Source organism: Macrotis lagotis, chromosome 3 (assembly GCF_037893015.1).
Source record: "Macrotis lagotis isolate mMagLag1 chromosome 3, bilby.v1.9.chrom.fasta, whole genome shotgun sequence".
Classification (NCBI taxonomy): Eukaryota; Metazoa; Chordata; class Mammalia; order Peramelemorphia; family Peramelidae; genus Macrotis; species Macrotis lagotis.
This window is the reverse complement of record NC_133660.1, coordinates 64,273,904-64,294,784: the sequence shown is the minus strand read 5'-3', so window position 1 is coordinate 64,294,784 and position 20,881 is coordinate 64,273,904. Positions and strand designations below refer to the sequence as shown.

The 20,881-nt window shown below is 33.9% G+C and overlaps 1 protein-coding gene across 2 annotated transcripts in view; it reads right to left on the bottom strand.

Annotated features, from left to right (window-relative positions):
* UBE2D3 (ubiquitin conjugating enzyme E2 D3) overlaps positions 1–20,881 on the bottom strand; it is a 151,789-nt gene that overhangs the window by 6,724 nt on the left and 124,184 nt on the right. For both annotated transcript variants that reach the window (XM_074228789.1, XM_074228788.1), the window contains 4 exons: positions 17,968–18,031; positions 17,849–17,880; positions 6,485–6,562; positions 5,604–5,709 (listed from right to left, as the gene is read on the bottom strand). In XM_074228789.1, the coding sequence (XP_074084890.1) occupies positions 5,604–5,709; positions 6,485–6,562; positions 17,849–17,880; positions 17,968–18,031 (280 nt within the window). The remainder of the gene's footprint in view (positions 1–5,603; positions 5,710–6,484; positions 6,563–17,848; positions 17,881–17,967; positions 18,032–20,881) is intronic.

The following is a 20,881-nucleotide window of genomic DNA, read 5'->3' as shown; positions in this document are numbered from 1 at the left end:
CTAAATAGCTTGAGGTATAATTACAATGATTGTAGTCTAAAAAAATGCCCAAAGATGGTTTTACTTTTGGGAAGGGAAATAAGGTAATAATAATAATAATGAAAAAACAAGAGGAGCAATTTAAACTTTTTTTATGCATAGAAAGCAACAGAAGGAAATTCTTCAGTATGGGGAAAAAAGCAAAGTCACCTTGAGAAAGCAGCATGTTGAATTATATATTGAAAACTAGTTATATAGAACTTTTTCAGTTACATATGGAAATTCTCATTCTTTGTGTCTTTGTTTAATTCAGATTAAAAAAAAATTAATGGAAAAAGAAAAAAGGAGGCCAAAGAGTCTTGGAGAATACAGATGAGATGAGGCTATGAAATGAAGAATAGACAAAAGAGACTAAGGAAAATAGGAGAGACAGAAATGTCACAAAAATCGAGAGGAAAAGGATGTTACATGGTGTTTCAAAAGAAACAAAGATAAATGATAAAGGCTCAGAAAACAACTTTTAGGAAGTAAGAGGCACCATGAGAGCATTTGGGCTCAACAGAAACATTAAGATCTGAGTTCAAATTTGACCTCAAACTAGCTGAGTGTGATGGCCTCAGGCAAGTGACTTTAAGTCTGATTTGCCTCAGTTTCTCACCTACAAATAAGGACAAAGGACACACTGGAAAAGGAAGTGGCAAAAAAAGACTATTTTTACCCCCAAAAATCTCAGACAAAATCCATGGGACATGAAGAGTTGTGCACAAGAGAAAGGCACAAAGTAAAAATGGGGAAATAAATTTCAATTGAATAATGGGGTCAGAAGTCAAGCCACAAAGAACTGAAAAATGAGACAATATATAAATAGTGAAGAAAGTATCTGATAATGTTTTTAAAGATAGGGAGGAGACTGTTTGAAGGCAAGACAGAAGAAACAAGTAGATAGGGAAAGATTAGAGATCAAAAAAAAAAGAGTGACTGAGGGGGAAACTTACTAACAAAGATGGGAGATAGATGGAAGAATTGGCAAGAAGGGCAATTTTACTGCTATGACCCCCTTTTGCAATGGGAGAATTCAGGAGAATGTGAGATGCTACAGCTGATCATGAATGGCCTCTGTTGAAAGAGTGGTGATTTATGAAGCTTGAGAAAAGAAGATCTGGAAGAAGTTCATGGGCAAGGAGACAGGAAATTAATTAGGAAAGGATTAAAGGACTGTCCTGTTGCAATGAGGTTGTATAACATGAATTCATAAAGTATACAACAGGAGTGTGTGATATCCTCCAGATTTGTTCTTTTGCAGCATGTAAAGAAAAAGAAGGATTTAGTGGTAGGAAGTAGTCTAGTGTGCAGATTTGGCAAAATTTTTAATGAGACTAGAAGGGAACAAGGTATTTTGAAGGAGATAACAGTTGTAGGGTCACAAATTGTTGAAGTATGGGGGGGGGGGGTTCTTAAAACTTCAGGTTTAAAGGTTCCTACTTCCAGGAATAAGGTTAAATCAACTTAGCTACTGTCAAAAAGAAAAGAAGTAAAGACAAATCAGCAAAGTACTGAGGGATTAGAAGTCATGGTAACCTAAAAATAAGCTGAAGAATGAGACAGGGAAAATTGGAATTACATGAAGTTGTGATCAAAAAGAGGAAAGCTAGAGCTTTAATTAAGATAGTAGTAACATTAAATAAATAAATAAATGAATAATGGTATGATCCAGTACTTAACTATCCTTGTGCCTTAAGGTGAAATGGGTTGTAGAATTCAAGGGAATTATAGAATTGAGAGGTCAAAAAGTTCTATTAATATGGAAATTGTTATTTGCTAGTCTAAGGGACTGAATTGTGGAGAAGTGAATAATAAATTGAGAAAGACAGCATAATTATCTAGAAAACTAGACAACATTCATTATGAGAAGGAAGTCATGTTCAAGCAACGAATAAAACTGCTACCAAGTTAGTAATAAGTGATGGCATTCAATCCAGTCAATTCCAGGCTGATTTAAATGAACTACTGAAACTGGGAAATGACCATCAATACAATTCAAATAATAGGAGGAAAATTGCCCAGAGATCACAACAGTCACAAACACTTGATCTCCTTGCCAAGTAAAGAGTTATGATAACCAAGGACAAAACCAATTCAGAATACAAATGTTTCAAAAGATCAAAAATAGAAGGGTGAAAATTTTTTCAAAATCACCCCAATAACTATTAGAAGGAAAGAAGTTTACAAGCTTAGTCAAAAATCTCAAACCTCAAGTTTGATAATGGGGTAGTAGCTAGTTGGCGCAGGCCTGGAGTCAAGAAGACTCACCTTAAATTCAAATATTGGCCTCCAACATTTAATAGCTGTCTGACCCTAGTTCAAGTCACTTAACCCTGCTTGCCTCAGTTTCTTCATCTGCCAAATGAGCTGGAGAAAGGAAATGACAAGCAACGCTTGTATCTTTGCCAAGAAAACTCCAAACATGGTCACAAAGAGTTGGGACACAATTGAAATGACTACATATGTCAGAAATACTAAAGAACATTTCAGAATGAAACTGAAAGAACAAAACAAAAATGGAAAAGACCTGTGAAGATGTGCATTACAAGCTCTTATTCCAGTTAAGGACAGTGAAGTGACTTTATGTGAATTCTGAAATCAGTCCAATTCATAATGTACAAGAAATAAAATTCAAGATGCTTTCTCGCTTCACAAAGGTGATTTAAAAACCCCACCAAAACCATAGGAATCCTAGCTTTAGAAAACTTTTATGAAAAGTATCTACACACTTTTTGAAGGCATCTGTGACTAAGTATGAAGTGTTCCCAAAGGTTTCTTATTTATTCTTATCTCTCAGAGTCCACCATAGTTCTGCACACATACACTATTTGTGGAATTGAAGTTAAATCTATGATGTGTTATTTTTAAGTAGGCATAATTTTTATATGTTGTCTTAATTTCTCACTCTAGTTTTCAAATTATCAGCTTTATAAATTCATTTTTATAAAGCTGAGTTTTAAAAGCTTAAATGTTCCTACTTCCAGGAATGAGGTTAAATCAACTTAGCTAACAGACCAGGCAGCAAAGCTAAACATAAAAAGATTTTTTTAAAAAGAGATCTTCTGGGCGAAGCCAAGATGGCGACATGAAGGGATCCAGTCTTAGGAGCTCTCTGATAAAAACTCATAAACTAAGGACTCTAACTAAACTTTCGAGAGACAGAACCCACAAAGGGCCCCAAGTGAGGCAGTTCTCCTACTCAAGGTAACCTGGAAAAGAGCAGAAAGGCTCTGCTCGGGGGGCCTGAACGGCCCACCAGAGGGAAAGACCTTCAGCCTCCAGCCCCAGGGCACTGGGAGCCTCAGCTCACAGCAGCGGGGGAGTCGCCTGAGCTGCACCCCGGGGAGCACCGGCACAAAGTGGGGGAACAGCGGGGGACCTCTGCCAGAGCAAGCACGTGGAGCCCAGCCCTCAGGGCACACAGCCAGTAGCCTGGTCTTTCAGCAGCCCTGATCCAGGAAACAGAAGCAGGCGGAGCCTGTAAGCAGGAGCACCCAGGACATGAACCCCCAAGACGTGAACCCACTGAGCTGAGGGAGGGGAGTGAAGAGAGACTGCAAAGCTCTGTCCTCTGCCCCTGGAACAGGACTCTGGAGCTCTGACCACATTCAGATCCTGATCGCAGTCTAGGCCCCCCCATAGAACAACAGGGCCCCCCCCACCTTGGGCCCGAGGCAGAGGGGGTCACATATGGTCATTCACAGACCAGGAGGGAGGACAGAACCTCATACCCTGAGACCCTTGTGGGAGTGTCCCAAAAGCTCAGGAAGCACCCCCAAAAAACAGGCTTAGGCTGGGAAAATGAACAAAGAAACAAGAGGAAGACCATTGAGAAATATTTTGCAAATGAGCCCAAGAAGGATCAAAATACTCAGTCTGAAGATGAGGAAGCACAAGCTCCTGCATCTAAAGACTTCAAGAAAAAACAGAAATTGGGCTCAGGCTATGATAGAGCTCAAAAAAGACTTTGAAAATCCAATGAGGGAGTTAGAAGAAAAACTGGGAAAAGAAAGGAGAGAGATGCAGGAAAAACATGAAAATGAAGGCAGCAGCTTAGTCAAGGAAATCCAAAAAAATGCTGAAGAAAATAGCATGCTAAAAAACAGCTTAGGTCAAATGGATAAAACAGTTCAAAAAAGTTATTGAGGAGAAGAATGCTTTAAAAAGCAAAATTGGCCAGATGGAAAAAGAGATAAGAAAACTCTCTGAGGAGAATAAATCCTTCAGACAAAGAATAGAATTCAGGGAGATTGATGAATTTATCAGAAATCAGGAATCAATACTTCAAAACCAAAAAAATGAAAAATTAGAAGAAAATGTGAAATATCTCATTGAAAAAAACAACTGATATGGAAAACAGACTTAGGTAAGATAATTTGAAAATTATTGGAATACCTGAAAGTCTTGACATCATTTTCAAAGAATTACTACAGGAAAATTGCCCTGATATTCTAGAAGCAGAGGGCAAAACAGAAATGGAGAGAATCTACCGATCCCCCCAAGAAAGAGATCCCAAAAAACCAACCCCCAGGAATATTATAGCCAAGTTCCAGAACTCCCCAAGTCAAAGAGAAAATATTACATGCAGCCAGAAGGACACAGTTCAGATATCGTGGAGCTGCAGTCAGGATCACACAGGACTTAGCAGCAACTACATTGGAAGCTCGTTGGGCTTGGAATACAATATACCGGAAGGCAAAAGAGCTTAGAATGCAGCCAAGAATGAACTACCCAGCAAGGCTGAATGTCCTCTTCCAGGGAAAGATGGACTTTCAATGAACCAGGGGAATTTCAAAGGTTCCTTTTGGAATGGCCAGAGCTGAACAGAAGGTTTGATCTTCAGAAGCAGGACTCAGGTGAAGCATGGAGATTGGAGGAGAGGGGGGAAATATGAGGGACTTAAGGAGGATGAACTGCATGTATAGAAAAATGATACTGATAATATTCATATGAACCATCTCAGTTAATAGAACAGGTAGAGGGAGCTTTTATAGTTGAAGCATAGGAGAAAGCTGAAGTCGAAGATAAAATATGGTGTAAAAATGGCCATACCTACAATTATTACTATTTTTTTAATTTTATTTTTTTCTCCCCCCTTTACTTTTTTGCCCAAGCATCTATATTCATGGGGGGGGGGGGGGGGGGTAATTTTGTTTATGTGTAAGCAAGTATATTTTATTAATGTAAAGAAAAACATCTGTACAAAATGAGAATAAAAAATAAATTAAAAAAAAGATCTTTTGTTGTCAACATATTTATAATAACAAAGTCTCAAGATCCTTTCCACTCCACATGCTAAGTAACAAGAAATGAATTTTAGAGTATTTTGCTTTAGAATAGAAAACAATGTAAAGAATTCTCAAAACAGGTTTCCTTGGACAACAGATCATTTTTAAAACCTACTTTCCCAAGCAAATGAAACTTTTAACAAAAAGTTGCTAACATAGCCACAATATGAACAAGTAGTAACCAAAAATCACAGTTAACAGAGAAACCTGAATGCAACCCACCCATTAAGCAACTAAAAGGTAGTAAAAGTATTATTGATAGCTAAAGAACCTTCAATTCATTTTCTTTTTTACCTTTAGAAATAGTTAAAGCAGGAGACCACTGTGATCTTAGAATATCGAGACAAATGCTGCCATTACTGTTAATGTTTGGATGATAAATTCTTGTTGTAAATGCAACCTAAAATAAAGAACAAAATAGTTAAGAACTTTTCCAGAAATTCATATTTTGGGGGGGATTTTTCAGGAGAAAAAAAAGCAGAGAAAAAATAAATTTTGAATAAAGCTAAAAATTAATCCATTTTCTAAACTGGCATCTAATTTAAACTCTGAGATATAAAGAAACAAAAATAACTTAATCCTATACTTTAATGTTGAGATCAAGTAAAAAAAAAGAATTTAGTAGTCATAAATTAGCAAAGTTTTTTGGAAGACTGAATGTCACTTCTGGAAACAAGTAATCTCAATTATTGTAATATGACAATTTTTAGTATGGTAAAACTGGCAAAAAACTAGGATGAATGTTTTGATTCTACTAAAAAACTGAATCCAAAACTACCAAAGTGATACACCATAAAATACTCATCTAAAAACTTAAGGAAAATAGCTAGTTTTTGGAAGCTAACATTGATTAATCCTTAGATCTAACTGTTTTAATAGTACTATTATCATTATTTCTAAGTCAAGTTATTCTTAAGACTATGTAAATGTTTCAAGACTCACTATAATGTAAACTTTAATATAACACTATTTTTCTGACTGAAGAGCTGAAAATCTTAGTTTGAAGACCTTACAAATATAAAGACATTTATTGTTAATTATCATTTAACAAGAAATATTTTTAAAACGTAAGAGACTGGACTTTAAGTAATTAAGAGTTGTATTTTTGAAGGGCATGTGTAAGTAATTCTGAAGTAAAATGTCATTATTTAACAGTAATTTTGAGAAATACTTGCCTTAGGTGGTTTGAAGGGGTAGTCTGTAGGGAAATGAATTGTCAAAAAGAATACACCGCCTTGATATGGGCTGTCATTCTGTCAAAAAAAAATCTGTTTAATGTCCATGGCATCATTTTAAAATTCTGACTTATATGCACAATTTTATCTCTTTTCGGTACCTTGATCATAAAATAAAAATCACAAAGCAACATCACATTTAAATCCAAGTTAATCTTGTTAAAATTCCAACTGAACAATCAATCTAAAATTATTCTATTCTCAGAATTTACTGTATCATGTGCTCTATAATAGATGTCAAACTCAAATAGAAAAGCTGCCTACAGCTGCATATTCCTTTAGAAAAACACCAATTAACATTATGTTGTTTTATATTTTTATTTTACTTAAACATTATCATTTGGTTTCTTCAAAATGAGAAAAGCTGGGAATTTGATGTATCTATTCTACAGTATTAAAACAAAGACCCGTTATCAAGCACAGTTTTCATGTTAAGCATAGCATAATAATAAACTATACACTGGACAAAAGCTAAAACTAGAAACAAAGAATATTTAATTGACTATAAAACAATTGCAAACAAAAGTTGAGTCTTTAGACTGAAATTACTTAAAAGCTACTCTAATCCCTAGCCAAAACAAAGTGGTTTTCAATCAAGGAACAACAATAGAACCATTATGTATTAGAAATAGCAACTTGGTTGAGATAAAAGTTCTCATTTGAAATTTAGGTTGTTTTATTTTGGTTTTAAAAAGAAACCAAATTACCCCAAATGTTTTTCCTTAGTTGTTCTAACAAGATCACATGTCCCCTCTGCTTTAGTATAGAAAAACAATCTTAAAATTTGTTATTGTTTTAAAAGTTTTTAATATACAAATATAACAACACCAAGAAAAAAAATTAGGGAAAAGATAGGAAAGGAAAAAAACTTGAGGAAAAATAGCAAAGTAAAATAGTATTTGCAGAAATTGAGTAAGGCTAGAAAAGGGGAAGCCTATCAACCTATTTATTAATGTATCAGAACTGGCTTTAGCTATAAGGAACTACAACATAAAATTCTAAAGCAAGAAAGTTCTTTATCCCTCACACAGGTTATGGAAATAAGTAAGAATTTTTCTGTCAAGATATTTTTGTAAGAGTCTTAATAGTCCAGGAAAGAAAATAATCCTTTTTTTTGTTTGTTTGTGGACAGAAAAAAATTAAAATTCTAACTGTTTAGTTCTAAGAGTTTTTTCAAGCTTCAATTGTCAGACATTTCCTAAACCTGAAGTACCTCTATTAAGGTGCAAGGGACATAAAAATTCTCCAATTCTTAGGATCTTACATACTAAAAGGTAGATGAGAGAGAAAAAAAAACAATTCCAAAAAAAAAATCTAGAATCCAAGTTTCATCTAAAATGCCCATGTTCAACAGCAAAAAGGTACTAATTGTCTATTTAAAAGAGAGAGAAGCCAAACAAGGACAAAAAAAAAGACAGCTAATTGTGCTGAAAGAATCAGGATCCAAAAAAAAAAAAAAAAAATCACAAAAGACAGAATCCAAGAAAAAATATAGTTTAGAATACGTGTACAGGGCAACTAGGTGGTATAGTGGAAAAGAGCAGTGAACCTGGAACCAATAAGATCTGAATTTAAATCCATTCTAAACACTTATAAGTTGTGTATCCTTGGGCTTATATCCTATTTGCTTCAGTTCCTCATCCTGAGGAAGGAAATGGCAAACAACTCCAATATCTTTGCCAAGAAAATCTAGTGGAAAAAAAATACATGGGGTAAACACAGAGTAGGAAAGAACTAAACAGATCAACAACAAATAAAAAATTTAGGTTCCAAAAAAATCAAGCATCAGTTCTCCATCTCCAATTGCTTGCTACAGAGTGACACAGCAAAAAAGACAACTAGCTTAGGGCTTTAATGTCACAGGACTTGGGTTCATGCCCTACCTCAGCCTCACTCTTTGCACAATATAAGGAAAATTCCCATCACTACGGTGGGCCCTATGGGCTCTCACCATAAAATGAGGTTTGTAGGCTTTTGATTACCCCGTCCAGTTATAAAGCAATAATCCTGTGGCACCTGCAGTTACACAGGCACCTCAAGGTCCTTATGTAGAAAAAACAACTTTTTTCTTTCACCTTAAACCCACCCTTTACCTTCTCTGCTAAAAGATTACATGTTTCCCCTAGTAACAGAAATTTACAACCTAGGAATCATATTCAACTCATCATTTTCACTTACCCATGGTCTTGTGGTCAATTCTATCTTCACATTATACCTGTATCTGTACCTTTCTCTCTACTGACACCACAACCATTCTAGTTCAGGTCCTCAGGGTTTCTTGCATGGACTACTTTCAACAGCTTTCTAACTGATGTCTCCAGTTCTGTCAATCAACAAATATTTATGGAAGTGCCTACTATGTGCCAAGCACTCTTCAAGGCCTAAGGAAACAAGTAACTATGAACTAATTCCTACTCCCAAGGAGGGTAATTATACAATTACAATGAAGGGAGAAACAAATGATATGCACATATAGAGAGAACACAAATTAAGAGGCAGCTCCAAACAGAGGGGATTAGGCAATGAGAGAAATCAGAAAAGGTTTTGCATAAAGATGATATATGAGCTGAACTTTTCATTAAAAAGTTTTTCAATGGGGCAGAAGTTCATTCCATCAACTTAGAAGGGCTCTAGCAAAGACACTGGAGCCTCCTACAAAAGGAGTAGAGTTAGTTTGAGTAGACTGCAAAATATGAGGGGGAGCAATGTATAAGGAGGCTTGAAAGGTAGCCTGGGGTCAGGTGTAAAGGGTTTTTAAAGCTAACATTAAGAATTTACCCTATAGACAGTAAGGAGTCATTGGATAATTAAGAATAGGCAAGACAGGAAGACCAATAGTCTGGATAAAAGATGATGAGGGCCTGAACTAAAGGTGGTATATGTGGAAGGCCTGTGGAAGGCAAAGAGAAAAAATTGAAAGCAAGACATGTTGTGACAGAAAGAGCTTCAGTAACTAACTTCAAAGAAATTCCTAGAAATAAAGACTCTACTCCATGTCATCCTACCCAGTCAAATTTCAGTAGCTCCCTATTTCCTCCAGATAAGATGTAAAAACTTCATTTTTTATTTCAAGACCTTAACAATCTAGCTCCAGTTTATCTTTTTACAGGTTGCATGGTACATATTTACACATTCCTCCCATTCCTACTTCCAAAGCTTTGAATGCTTTTCCTCCTCTTCTCTACTGCTTAGAAAAGCTCTGACTCCTTTCAAGGCTCCTTGTTCAACAGGTCTTTCTTGTTATCTATCCCTAGTTGTTAGTGCTGCTCCCCCTCCTTCAATATTGTATCTTTTGCATATATGCTATTTATTTACTTGATCTGTGTGTTCCTTTGGCAGAATGTTAAATTCCTTGTAGCCTAGACGCCAAAAAATAATAATAGGAAAATAGGGGTTTGGTGGACTGAAATCACAATGAGACAAAAGTAGAAAGGAATAGTCAAAAAAATTCTGTGAGAAGCATGGTAGTATTCAATCCAAAATTGGATTCTGCCCTGCAAAACCCTCTGAAATAGTATACTTATTCAGAGCAAGGAAAGCAAATCATTCCATGCAATTTCTTGAATAAATTGGGAATATTTAGCCTGGAAAAGATTAAGATTTAGGGAAAACAGGATAACTGCCTATATCTTCAAACAGCTATCACAAAGAAGGATAATTAGTTTTAATCTGTTTTATCTCAGAAGGCAGAACACTCAATGGATGGGAGTTAAAAGTTTTGTACTGAACTACCTACCCTAAGGAAGAAATGAGTTCTTTGTTACAGCTGACTGGAACAACACTATCTCAAGGTTGCTTTAATTTGCACTTTTCTAATCTATAATGTTTTAGAGCATTTTTTTTAATATGACTAAAAATTGTTTTGATTTCTTCATTGGAAAACAGACTGTTCATAGCCTTTGACTTATTTATCAACTGGAGAATGATATATTCTTAAAACATTCGACAAAATTTTTTAATGAGATCTTTATCTGATAGCAACTATAAATTTTTTTCTGGTTTTCCACTTTACTTCCACTCTTGGCTCCATGTTTTATTTATACACAATTAATTTTAAATTAATATAATTAAAATTATCCATTTTATACATAATCTTGCTTTCTAACTTTTATAAATTTGCCTACCTATAAGTAGAATAAAAGTAATGTTTCATATTCAAATTTTCTTATATCTCTTTATATCTAGGATTATCTTAGTCAAACAAATCTATGCCTGGTTTCTGCTACACTGCTTTCCAGTTAGAGAAAATCAGCTATCATTTTACACCTACCAGACTGGCTAAAATGATTGCAGGGAAAAGCAATGAGTTGGAAGGGATATGGAAAAATTGGAAAAATTCATTGATGGTGGCACTGTAAAAAATGATCCAACTATTTCAAAGAGTCCCAAAAAGTTATTAAACTACCTATAACTTTTGACCCAGCAAGAAAACTGCTAGAAATAAATATATAAATATATATAATATAAATATATAGATATATAAATAAATATATTCCAAAGATAATTTGAGGAGAAGGAAAAGAATGGAAATTATAGAGATGCTCATTATGACTGAACAAATTCTGGTATGTTATTGTGGTGGAATACTAGTGTGTTGTGAGAAAAAATGAACTCAAATGATCTTAGAAAAACATAGAAAGACTTGTAAACACAATACTGTTTTAAGAATAACTGACTGAATAAGTTATTTTGACTATTTCAAATATCTAAATTAACGATAAAGGACATATGAAGCCACTTTCTGCATTTGGAGAAAGAACCAATAAACAGATGTATAAAATTTATACATATATATATGTATGCTATTTTTTGAATATATATGCATATACACATGCATATACACACATCTATATTTACATTTTTGTGTCTGATGATAGCCAGAGGCAGGAAGAAAAAAAATTTACATGATAATTTGATGTATTTCTGAAAGGAATAACAAATTGTACAAAGTAGATTTGCAGTTTCATATACAATCTTTAATTGCATTGTTTAATGAAAATGCTTGTTTTATTCCATAAATATGTATTAAATCCAAAAAAGGGGAGGGGCGCACAGGTTTGGATATGTGACCAATTGTCAGAAATCTTGTAGAGGAGATACTTGCTCAGGAATGGACTAAAATAAATTAAGTTTAAAGACCTGTCCCAAATTCTAAGACTCTATAGAATTCATGGTTCTGATTTTTAAATGCTTTTTATAAAAATCAAAATTACCATGAAATAATTAAATTCATCAAGCAGTAGCTTGCCATTAATGCAAATGAAAAAAAAATCCTCTGTATTTCTCAACCAGATAAATTATTTGTTAAAGAAAAATGTAACATCTATTTAATTCCTAAATACTAGGTACATTCAAAAATTGTCTATCACTTTAAATATACCTAAACTGCTGAGTTTTCTGACATTTAAAAACAAAAATATATGGTACTGTGCAAACCCAGAAATTTTTAGATTATGAATTCCTTTTGAATTCATTCCTAAAAGAGATGACTAAAGTAATGATATGGTGGGAATTTAAAGGTTAATTTTCATAGAAATCATTATCAAAGCTAGAAAAACCCTGGTCCAAAAGCCATTAAGTAAAACTATCTTATTTTGTAATAAACAGAAAATTTTAAATATGAAAATCCAGGAGAATAAAGAATTCATTTAGGACTGCAATAACCCATTTCTAAGTGCTGGAAGATTTTTGGAAGGTTTTTCTGAATAGTTTTTGGATCACTACCAAGTGCTTATTATATAAATCAGATTTAGAGGAGAGGTTAAACTGGAGAGCATCAACACACACACACAACAATCATACATATTGATTTCAATGTTTTCTTTGTAATAATGTATTTTATGCATTTAAAAAAGACAATTCTCAGGAAAAGATGCATATGTTTCATCAGATTGCCCAAAAAAGTTCCCACATAAAAAAAAATCCAAAGGTTTAGAACTCTTCCTCTAAAGCTAATAGAGAACCTCAGAGGCCATCTAGTCTTAACACTAGTTGACTGACTCATTTTCATGGATGACAAAGACTGAGGACTATGAGGATATGATTTGTTCATGTTTAAGAAGTTGTGTACTCCATTTATAGAACCACCAAATTTCAGAATGGAAGGGACCATGAATCATCTAATTCGTTTCTCTTCATGTTTAGAATAATTTAAAGTTTGCAAAATGTTCTTTTTCCAATAGCCTCGAAAATTATATGCAATGGTTATTCTTCCCAATTTGAAGATGAGGGAACAGGAGCTGATACATTAACTTGCCTATGTTATCATATCTTTGTAAGCATCTTAATCCAATCTCTTCTAGTCTTAATCTCTATTTAAGATCCTTTTCTAATTATGAGGAACTTTAGCCTGAACTTACAAATTCCTTCTAGCTTTGCCTTTAGGATTAAACAGATTAAAACTCACCCATTTCTCTATGAACAATCTTAAAAAAATTCTTTCCTGCCACATATGGAGCATCTCCTAAAAAGCCATCTTCAGCCCTCTTCTCATTCAATACTTTCTCCCTTGTTTGATATCGCCCCCCCAGTTCAATGACCATATTTTTGTAGATGACTATCAAATCTTATGATGAGTACTATTCAAATTTCTAACTCAAGTTCCACATGATCAACTGTCATCTGGACAGATCTAACTAATTCAAATGCAATTCCAAAACACATCACTTCTTCAAACTACTCATCTGATAGTACCATCATCCTTTGTCATGAAAGGGTCCAATCTTATGAGTTATTAATCTTGATGTTTCCCTTAATTCCCATATCCATTAAGAGTAAAGCAACTTTTGGAAGTGGAAATTGAGGGGATTACCAATTTTGAGGGAACAGACTAACAAGTTGAATAACAAAATACTATGCTGCTAAAGGAAATGACAAGCAGGTTGATGTCAGAAAAAAATGGAAAGAACATAGGAATTAAGGCTAAATGAAGTGAGCAGAACCAGAACATGTTACTCAGTAAACAACAATACTGCCAAGGATCAGTTGTGAATGACTTAGCTAATAACTTAGCTGTAACACAATGATCCAAGACAATTCCAAAGGACTTGTGATGAAAAAAAAGTGATGGGAGTCTAAATGTAGGTCAAAATATACTATTTTCACTTTTTTCCCCATGTTTATTCTTTCTTCTGGTCTGTTTTCTTTTTTTATTATATGACTAATAGGGAAATGTTTTAAATGATCGCACACATGTATGATATATATATATATATACATATATATATATATATATCAAATTGTTTACAGTCTTAAGGAAGGGAGAGGTGGAGGAGGGAGAAATTTGGAACTAAAAAATGTTAAAAATTATTTTTTACATGTTGTGAAAACAATATTAAATAACTTTTTAAAAAAGAGTCAAACATCTTTTTGGCACTACTATCCTCAATGTTATCTATCCTAGGTTTAAGAAAACTTGGGAAGACTTATGTGAACCAATACCAAGTGAACAATGGACACAAAAATACTGAAACGATAATTAACTGTGAAAGATCTAACAACCCTATTCAATATCGGGATCCACAACAACTGCAAAGAACTCAAGATTAAAAATGATAGAGAACTGAACTGATAGACCGAGGGCACACAGAAATTTTTTTTTTTGCATCATTACTAATGTGGAAATATATTTTGCATGATAACATATCACATTTCTTGCTTTCTCAATGAGTAGGGAAGTGGAAAGAAGCAATCTAAAACTGAAAATAAAAATTAACAGCAAATCCTAATATTTATCTCACTCTCACTAATACAGTCTGGTTCATGCCCTCATCTTCTCTTGCCTCATGGACCTCAACAGTTTCCAAGCAGTCTGTCTCTCTCTCTCTCTCTCTCTCTCTCTCTCTGGCAATACTCTCCTCTTTACATACCCATACTGAATTCAATGGATACCTACTATAGTTAGGATAAAAAACACTCATTCGGGCATTTAAACCTTCCACTATATATTGTACTATTACCTTCCTAAGACATTTTAAAGCTTTTCAATCAAGTCAACTGAACTGAAGGCAGCACAAAGTTGTTCAGGTGAATATTCCATAGGCATTTCAAACTCAAGAAGGGCAAAATGGAACTAATTTTCTTTACCTATACACCCACCTCCTTACCTCCTCTCATTTCCTTTTTTTCTATTAAGGGCATACTCATTTTTCCCAGTCATCTAAGTTCACAACCAAATTTTTCATCTCATTTACTCCTCCCTCATATCCCATCAGTTGCCAACCCTGGTCAATTCTATTACTACGACCTCCTTTGTATCTCTGTCTCCATTTCTAATATACCACAACTGCCCTAGATTAGAATTCTCAATATTTCTGTCCCAGACAACTGTAATAATCTGGTAATTCATCTCTCTGCATCTGATTTCTTAATAATCTCATCTTCCACACAGCAGCTAAAATGATATTCTTAAACTAAGTGCTATGTGCCACTACTGTGTTCAAGAGGCTTCAGGTTCATACTGCTTTTTAGGATAATACATACACAAAACCCCATGTTTGATTTATAAAGCTCCTCATAATCTGGCTCCAACATACTTTTCCCAACTGGGTGATTAGCTGAGCCCTATATATGAAACTCAATTTCCTAAGTCTTGTCTCTGGCTATCTTTCACATCTAGAATGCATCTTTCCCTTTGGAAATGTCTATATTCCCTTCAAGATTCAGTTCAAAGAAAACCTTCCTTCAATGAGAAAACTCCTTCATTTTCCTAATGTTGATCAGAAATAAATGTACCCCCCCACCCTCACAAATGATTTAAATTGTGTATGGTACTTTGTATGGAATTATCTATGCATACCTTGTTCCCAAGGTGCTCCCTCCCCAAGTACAAAGTAAACTCTGCAGGCTTCTGAGAACTTTTTTTTTTAGTTTTTTTTGCAAGGCCACACGGCTAGGTAATTATTAAGTGTCTGAAGCCGGATTTGAACTCAGGTACTCCTGACTCCAAGGCCAGTGCTCTATCCACTACGCCACCTAGCCGCGCCGAGAACTTTTAAAAATAAAATCTTTTTATGGTTTAGTACCTAACATGTCGCTGGTAACAAGTAGATGCTTATTATGTGTTTGTTGATTTGGATAGAGTAATGGCTAAGTAAAACCAGCTACATAAAATAAAGGCTAATATTAATATTTTATCAATTATCCATTAAACTACTATAAAAAGTCAAATAAGTTCCCTAGTATTGATGACACTGTATTTCAGGACAAAAGCAGATAAGAGATACAGTCCACTCTTGATTATATCAAACAGCTCATCTTGGGTTGATCTATCCCAACCACCTATAATACTTCCTAAGCAATGTGTCCACTCCTTGAAATCAAGGAACATAAGCTAGTTTGTTACACACACACACACACACACACACACACACACACACAATATCATTTAAAAAATTATTTATTATGTTGGCATCTGAGCTTTTGGATGCAGCAAAATTAGAAGATTTTGGCTGTATTTTAGAAGATTAAAAATATCAGTTGATTTTTCCCCCTAGAGCATATATCAAGAGAATGGTAGTTATTATCTGAAAAGCTTAGGAAATAATTTCAATTACCATCCTCTCCACCTAATCATTTAAATGTTGCTGGTAGTTCTAATGTGAATAAAGAAGACAGAAAAATACCTGTTTAGGTAATTTTCTGTCTTTATTAAAGTGTTTATATATCTTAAATAAATTTTATTCCATTTAATTCTGAAAACTAATTGAAAAAAAAAGATATGCCTTGAATATGCATAAAACTTTGGCTTTTCTGGTGACTAGAAATTACTGTTCAACAATTATTCCAATGTTTCACCTATATAAATTTGTGATTCTCATAAACAGTATAAGGGCTAAAAGAACCTTAAGAATTTCATAAATCTAAAATAAAATGACCTCCAATATAGTTTTAGTGTGTGTGTTCACAGAATTCTAATTTTTTGAAAACTGATATGAGAATATAAGGACTTAGACCATATCTCTTCACCATGTTAGTGGGTGAATATAATTAAAAATTAATTTTACTTCTAGCATTTCACAGAATTCCTCTCATGAAAAAATCTGAGTTGGTAAACACTATTACAGAGACTGCAGGTTTATATATTTTTAATTTAGCATTAAATTAGCTATTTAATTTAGCATTGAATAGTTCCAAAACATCTTTTTAAATTTTTTTTTGAATTTTACACATACCCCAAAATCCCACTCACCTATTTAAGGGGAAAAAACCCTATTGCATTAAAATTCAACTTTCAATCACTCAAAACTGGTTTTGGAATAATTATCAAATATGTATCAACCTTTAAAAAGTTAAATAATTTTTTTCTGCCATCCCAGAATGTCAATACTGTACAATCTTTTCTGGCGAAAAAGGGAGAAGAATCTGTAGAAGGAGGGGAAAATAACTTTTGAGTAAAATCACATGCAGTTCAACTACTCCAAATATAGATTCTGACTCTCTTGAGATGTTCTGTATTTGTTATACTTAGAAAGGACTACAGTTAATTTTCCTTATCAAACTGATTGGGAATTGTTATTTTAAGTGGTTATTATTTACACACTAAATTATAGAATCATTTGAAGTAACATGAAAATCTATCATTTACTTCGAAATCCCAAAATTAAACACTAATCTTTTAGTAGAGAAAAATCATGTTCTAAAGAAACATTACAAAATTCTGCAAAACTTTCTGATTCTTAGACTATTAAATTCAGCATTCTACATTATTGACAGTTCTTTTGAAGTGTTTAACCTATATTATACAGTAATTAAGAATAATATAATTAATTTTTAATTTTGGCTGTCTTAAAAAGCAGTTTACTAAATTCTCATGCTGTTTACCTAAAAATATTTTAAATTTCTGTAAAGCTATTAATATAATTATGTAGTGAAACGTGAACATAGCTGATTCACCATACACAATCTAATGATCATGAATTTTAAGTAGAGTAACACCTTTGAATAATGACTGACTCATTGTTAGGTCAGAATTATTTAAATAATTTGTCATACAAATACCAGGAAAGCCTCTGAGACTGCAGTGCAGATAAAAAGGTCATCTGGATTGAGGTCAAGGAAGTTTTGCCATTTAATAAAAGTGCCACACCTTAACAACAAATGGATCACACACATGACTCATGATTTGTGACCGAGTCTTCAAATTACTTGATATTTCCTTTGAGGGCAATATATTACTGTTTAAAATCAAACTTTTATGATTACCACCTCATTAAGCAAAGAGGTCTAATAAAATTTAAAATTCTAACCAGATCAATATTGAATTTTCAATTAAAATCATCATTTAAAAAGGTTCACAATACTCACAGGTCCCATAATTGTGGCTTGCCAATGAAACACTAGAAAAAGAAAAACTCTTGTTATCATCTAAAAAAATATATATTCTATTTTCAAATTAAATGGCAACGTTTTAAGAAAGAACTTACTATCATCCCCAACTGGACCTGCAGAACACTGTGCTGGAGGGTCACGGGCCAAATCGCTAAGTTCCTAGACAGAAAGAAAGTTATAGATTAATATAACATAAAAGATTTGAAATGAGAAAAAAAGAGATAAGAAAGTTATAGAATATAATATGCAGACATGCAAATAAAAAATCTGTTAAAAGTACTTTATAGGTTTCCCATTCCACAGGTGTCATGTAGAAACAATAGAGGACACAGTAGAAAAAGAAAAGATGGAAACTAGTGCAATTTTCACTTTCCAAATAGCGCTGGACTGTGCATGGGGGATGGAGAGGGTGTGTGTGGTTACTGAATTAATTGGGTATAACACTAGAGTTTTCATAAAGGTAGACCCTATAGAAAAATTTGAAGCTTGGGCAGTAGCTGCCCTTTTCCATCCTCTACACTACAAGTCAGGCCTTGCCATAACTTCCCATACCTTGAGGGTTTCCACAAAGTTCTCAAAAGTGGGCCCTGGAGTATTTCACCCTATATGTGGCCCTCCTTATTTTCCTTCTTGAAGGTATGGTCTTGTGCCAATGTGTCCAAAGGACAAAACTTTCCAGGTAAGAACTATGACCCTGGAAAATTAAATGCCAATATCCAATAAAAGGAAAAATTTTAAAATGAAAACTAGCACTCACACCATTTACCAATACAAAAAAATGCTTGTGAAAAATCTCTAAGACAAGGATTTACATGTCTTCTAAATCTAATATTAAAAATAATAAATTATAGTCTGAATCTTAACAAGCTTATTTTTACACACGAGATCAAGAATATCCATAAGACCAAAATATGGAACACAAAGAAAAAAAATCTTGTGTCAGGGGCAGATGGCTCAACTTTCCATAGCCCTATATAAACTTCCATTTTTTTATGAAATGACACAAATGTTTTCTCCAACAGGTTACTTTACCACAATAAAAAAAACTTTACATTTTTGGACTATCTTATTCTAAACAAAATTTCCAAATTATTTTCTTGCCAGAGCAGAAAACCCACTATCTTGGTTTCTGCTATTTTTTTTGGTTTTATTAAAGGTATTTTTCTTTTCCCATATAACCATTTTCTTAATGATGTCATCCTAGTTTCCTTTACACCAACAGAAAATCTTTTTTAAGTTAGGTTCTATCTTGCTTTTCCATTATTTTTAAAAATCAGACACTTATTTAGATGGTTTAATGCTACATGTAAAGGAATTCCTGGTGATCTTATAAGATGGAAACAATTGCCTAGAACTCCCAAGAAAAACTATTTTGGGGGGACCAGTCCTGTACTTTCATCAGTATTAGAGCTCCCAGTGAGAAATGTTCTCTATCACAGCAGACAAGAACCTTCTCTGATATTCTGAGTTTCAAAGTTAAAGAGAATTGCTCAGTGTTCATCCTGATTTTCAGGTCAACTCTCCATACAATACTAACACTGCTATGTACTTGAAACTAATGATTTCCAATGTTAAATGTATATATAGTACCAGGACCAAGTAAGACTTATGTTATGTGATTAGAAACCGCATCCTCAGATAAAAATAGAATCTACGTTTCCCAAAACATCTTTACATAGGGAAATTATATTACTAGGCCTTAAAAAAGTTTTTAGGGGAGGCTTGGTGACACAGTGGATAGAGCACAGGCCCTGGAGTCAGGAGTGCCTGAATTCAAATGTGGCCTCAGACACTTAATTACCTAGCTGTGTAGGCCCTGGGTAAGCCACTTAACACCACTGCCTTCCAAAAAAAAAAAAAAAAAAACTGAAAATAAAAGTTTTTAAAGAGAAAAAAACAAGACACTAAATTACAAAAGATTTCATTTTGGAGACTGTTACAAAATCAACAGGGATTAGAGAATATTGTTTTAGCCTAGCTTATTAAATATTAAAACCAGTTTGATTCAAACTCTAACCTTTCCTCAAGAAAGTTTACAACATAGAATTCCTATACCAAACAGATTAACTTAAAGATGAGTTTCTTCCAGAATCTTAGATAGAAGATTAAAAAAGACATGAGATCATTTAATCAAATAATCTATCTACCACATTTAAGAATTTCCTCTAAAATATACCAAACAAATGATTCCTGAGGACAAGCTGGCATTCAACAGTGAAAAGATTTTAGATCTAAATCACAATTTACTACTCACAAACAACTAAAGATTATGTAAGTTAGTGGTGATGTTCAGTTGTTTCAATTGTGTCCAACTCTGTGTGATAGCATTTGGAGTTTTCTTAGGGAAGATAATGGAATGGCTTGCCATTTCCATCTTGAGTTCATTTTATAAATGTGGAAACTGAGGTCCACAAGTCATAAAGCTACTTGCCTTCACATAGCTACTAAGTGTCTTGTGGCCAGATTTGAACTCAGGAAGATGAGTATTACTGATGAGTGGAATATTCCCCAATAAAACCTTCTCAGGGTTAAATATTAAAAAAAACAAACCATTATTCTTAGACCACCAACCTTGCATTACAAATGAGACTTGTAACATCACCTGATTTCTCAAATAAGAAACTGTGAGGATAGTAGCAGAGTGCTTCTAGACTTTGCATTTCAAGACAAGATAGTTATAATCCTGAAGGTTATTCTCACCATCTGGATGGAGTAACATTTTATGATAACCTTTCATTCTTTTCTTAGATGCTGGGGTAGATTTTCATGAGTAGACTAACGCTGAAGAATAACCAATGAATCAACAGAAAGAGGGGATAGGGAGGAGGGATCGCTTTAGGCCATATAATCTTTCTTGACTGTTCATTTGGGTCAGTTTCTCGAGCTTCACTATCTTTGTGAGACTTGGAGTGTGCCCTTCCCTCAAGAAAAGCAAATAAAAACTTTCTTTTGCTCAGACCAGTCCCTGAAGATTATTTAGTGTATTCTTATCACACAAGCTGACACTAC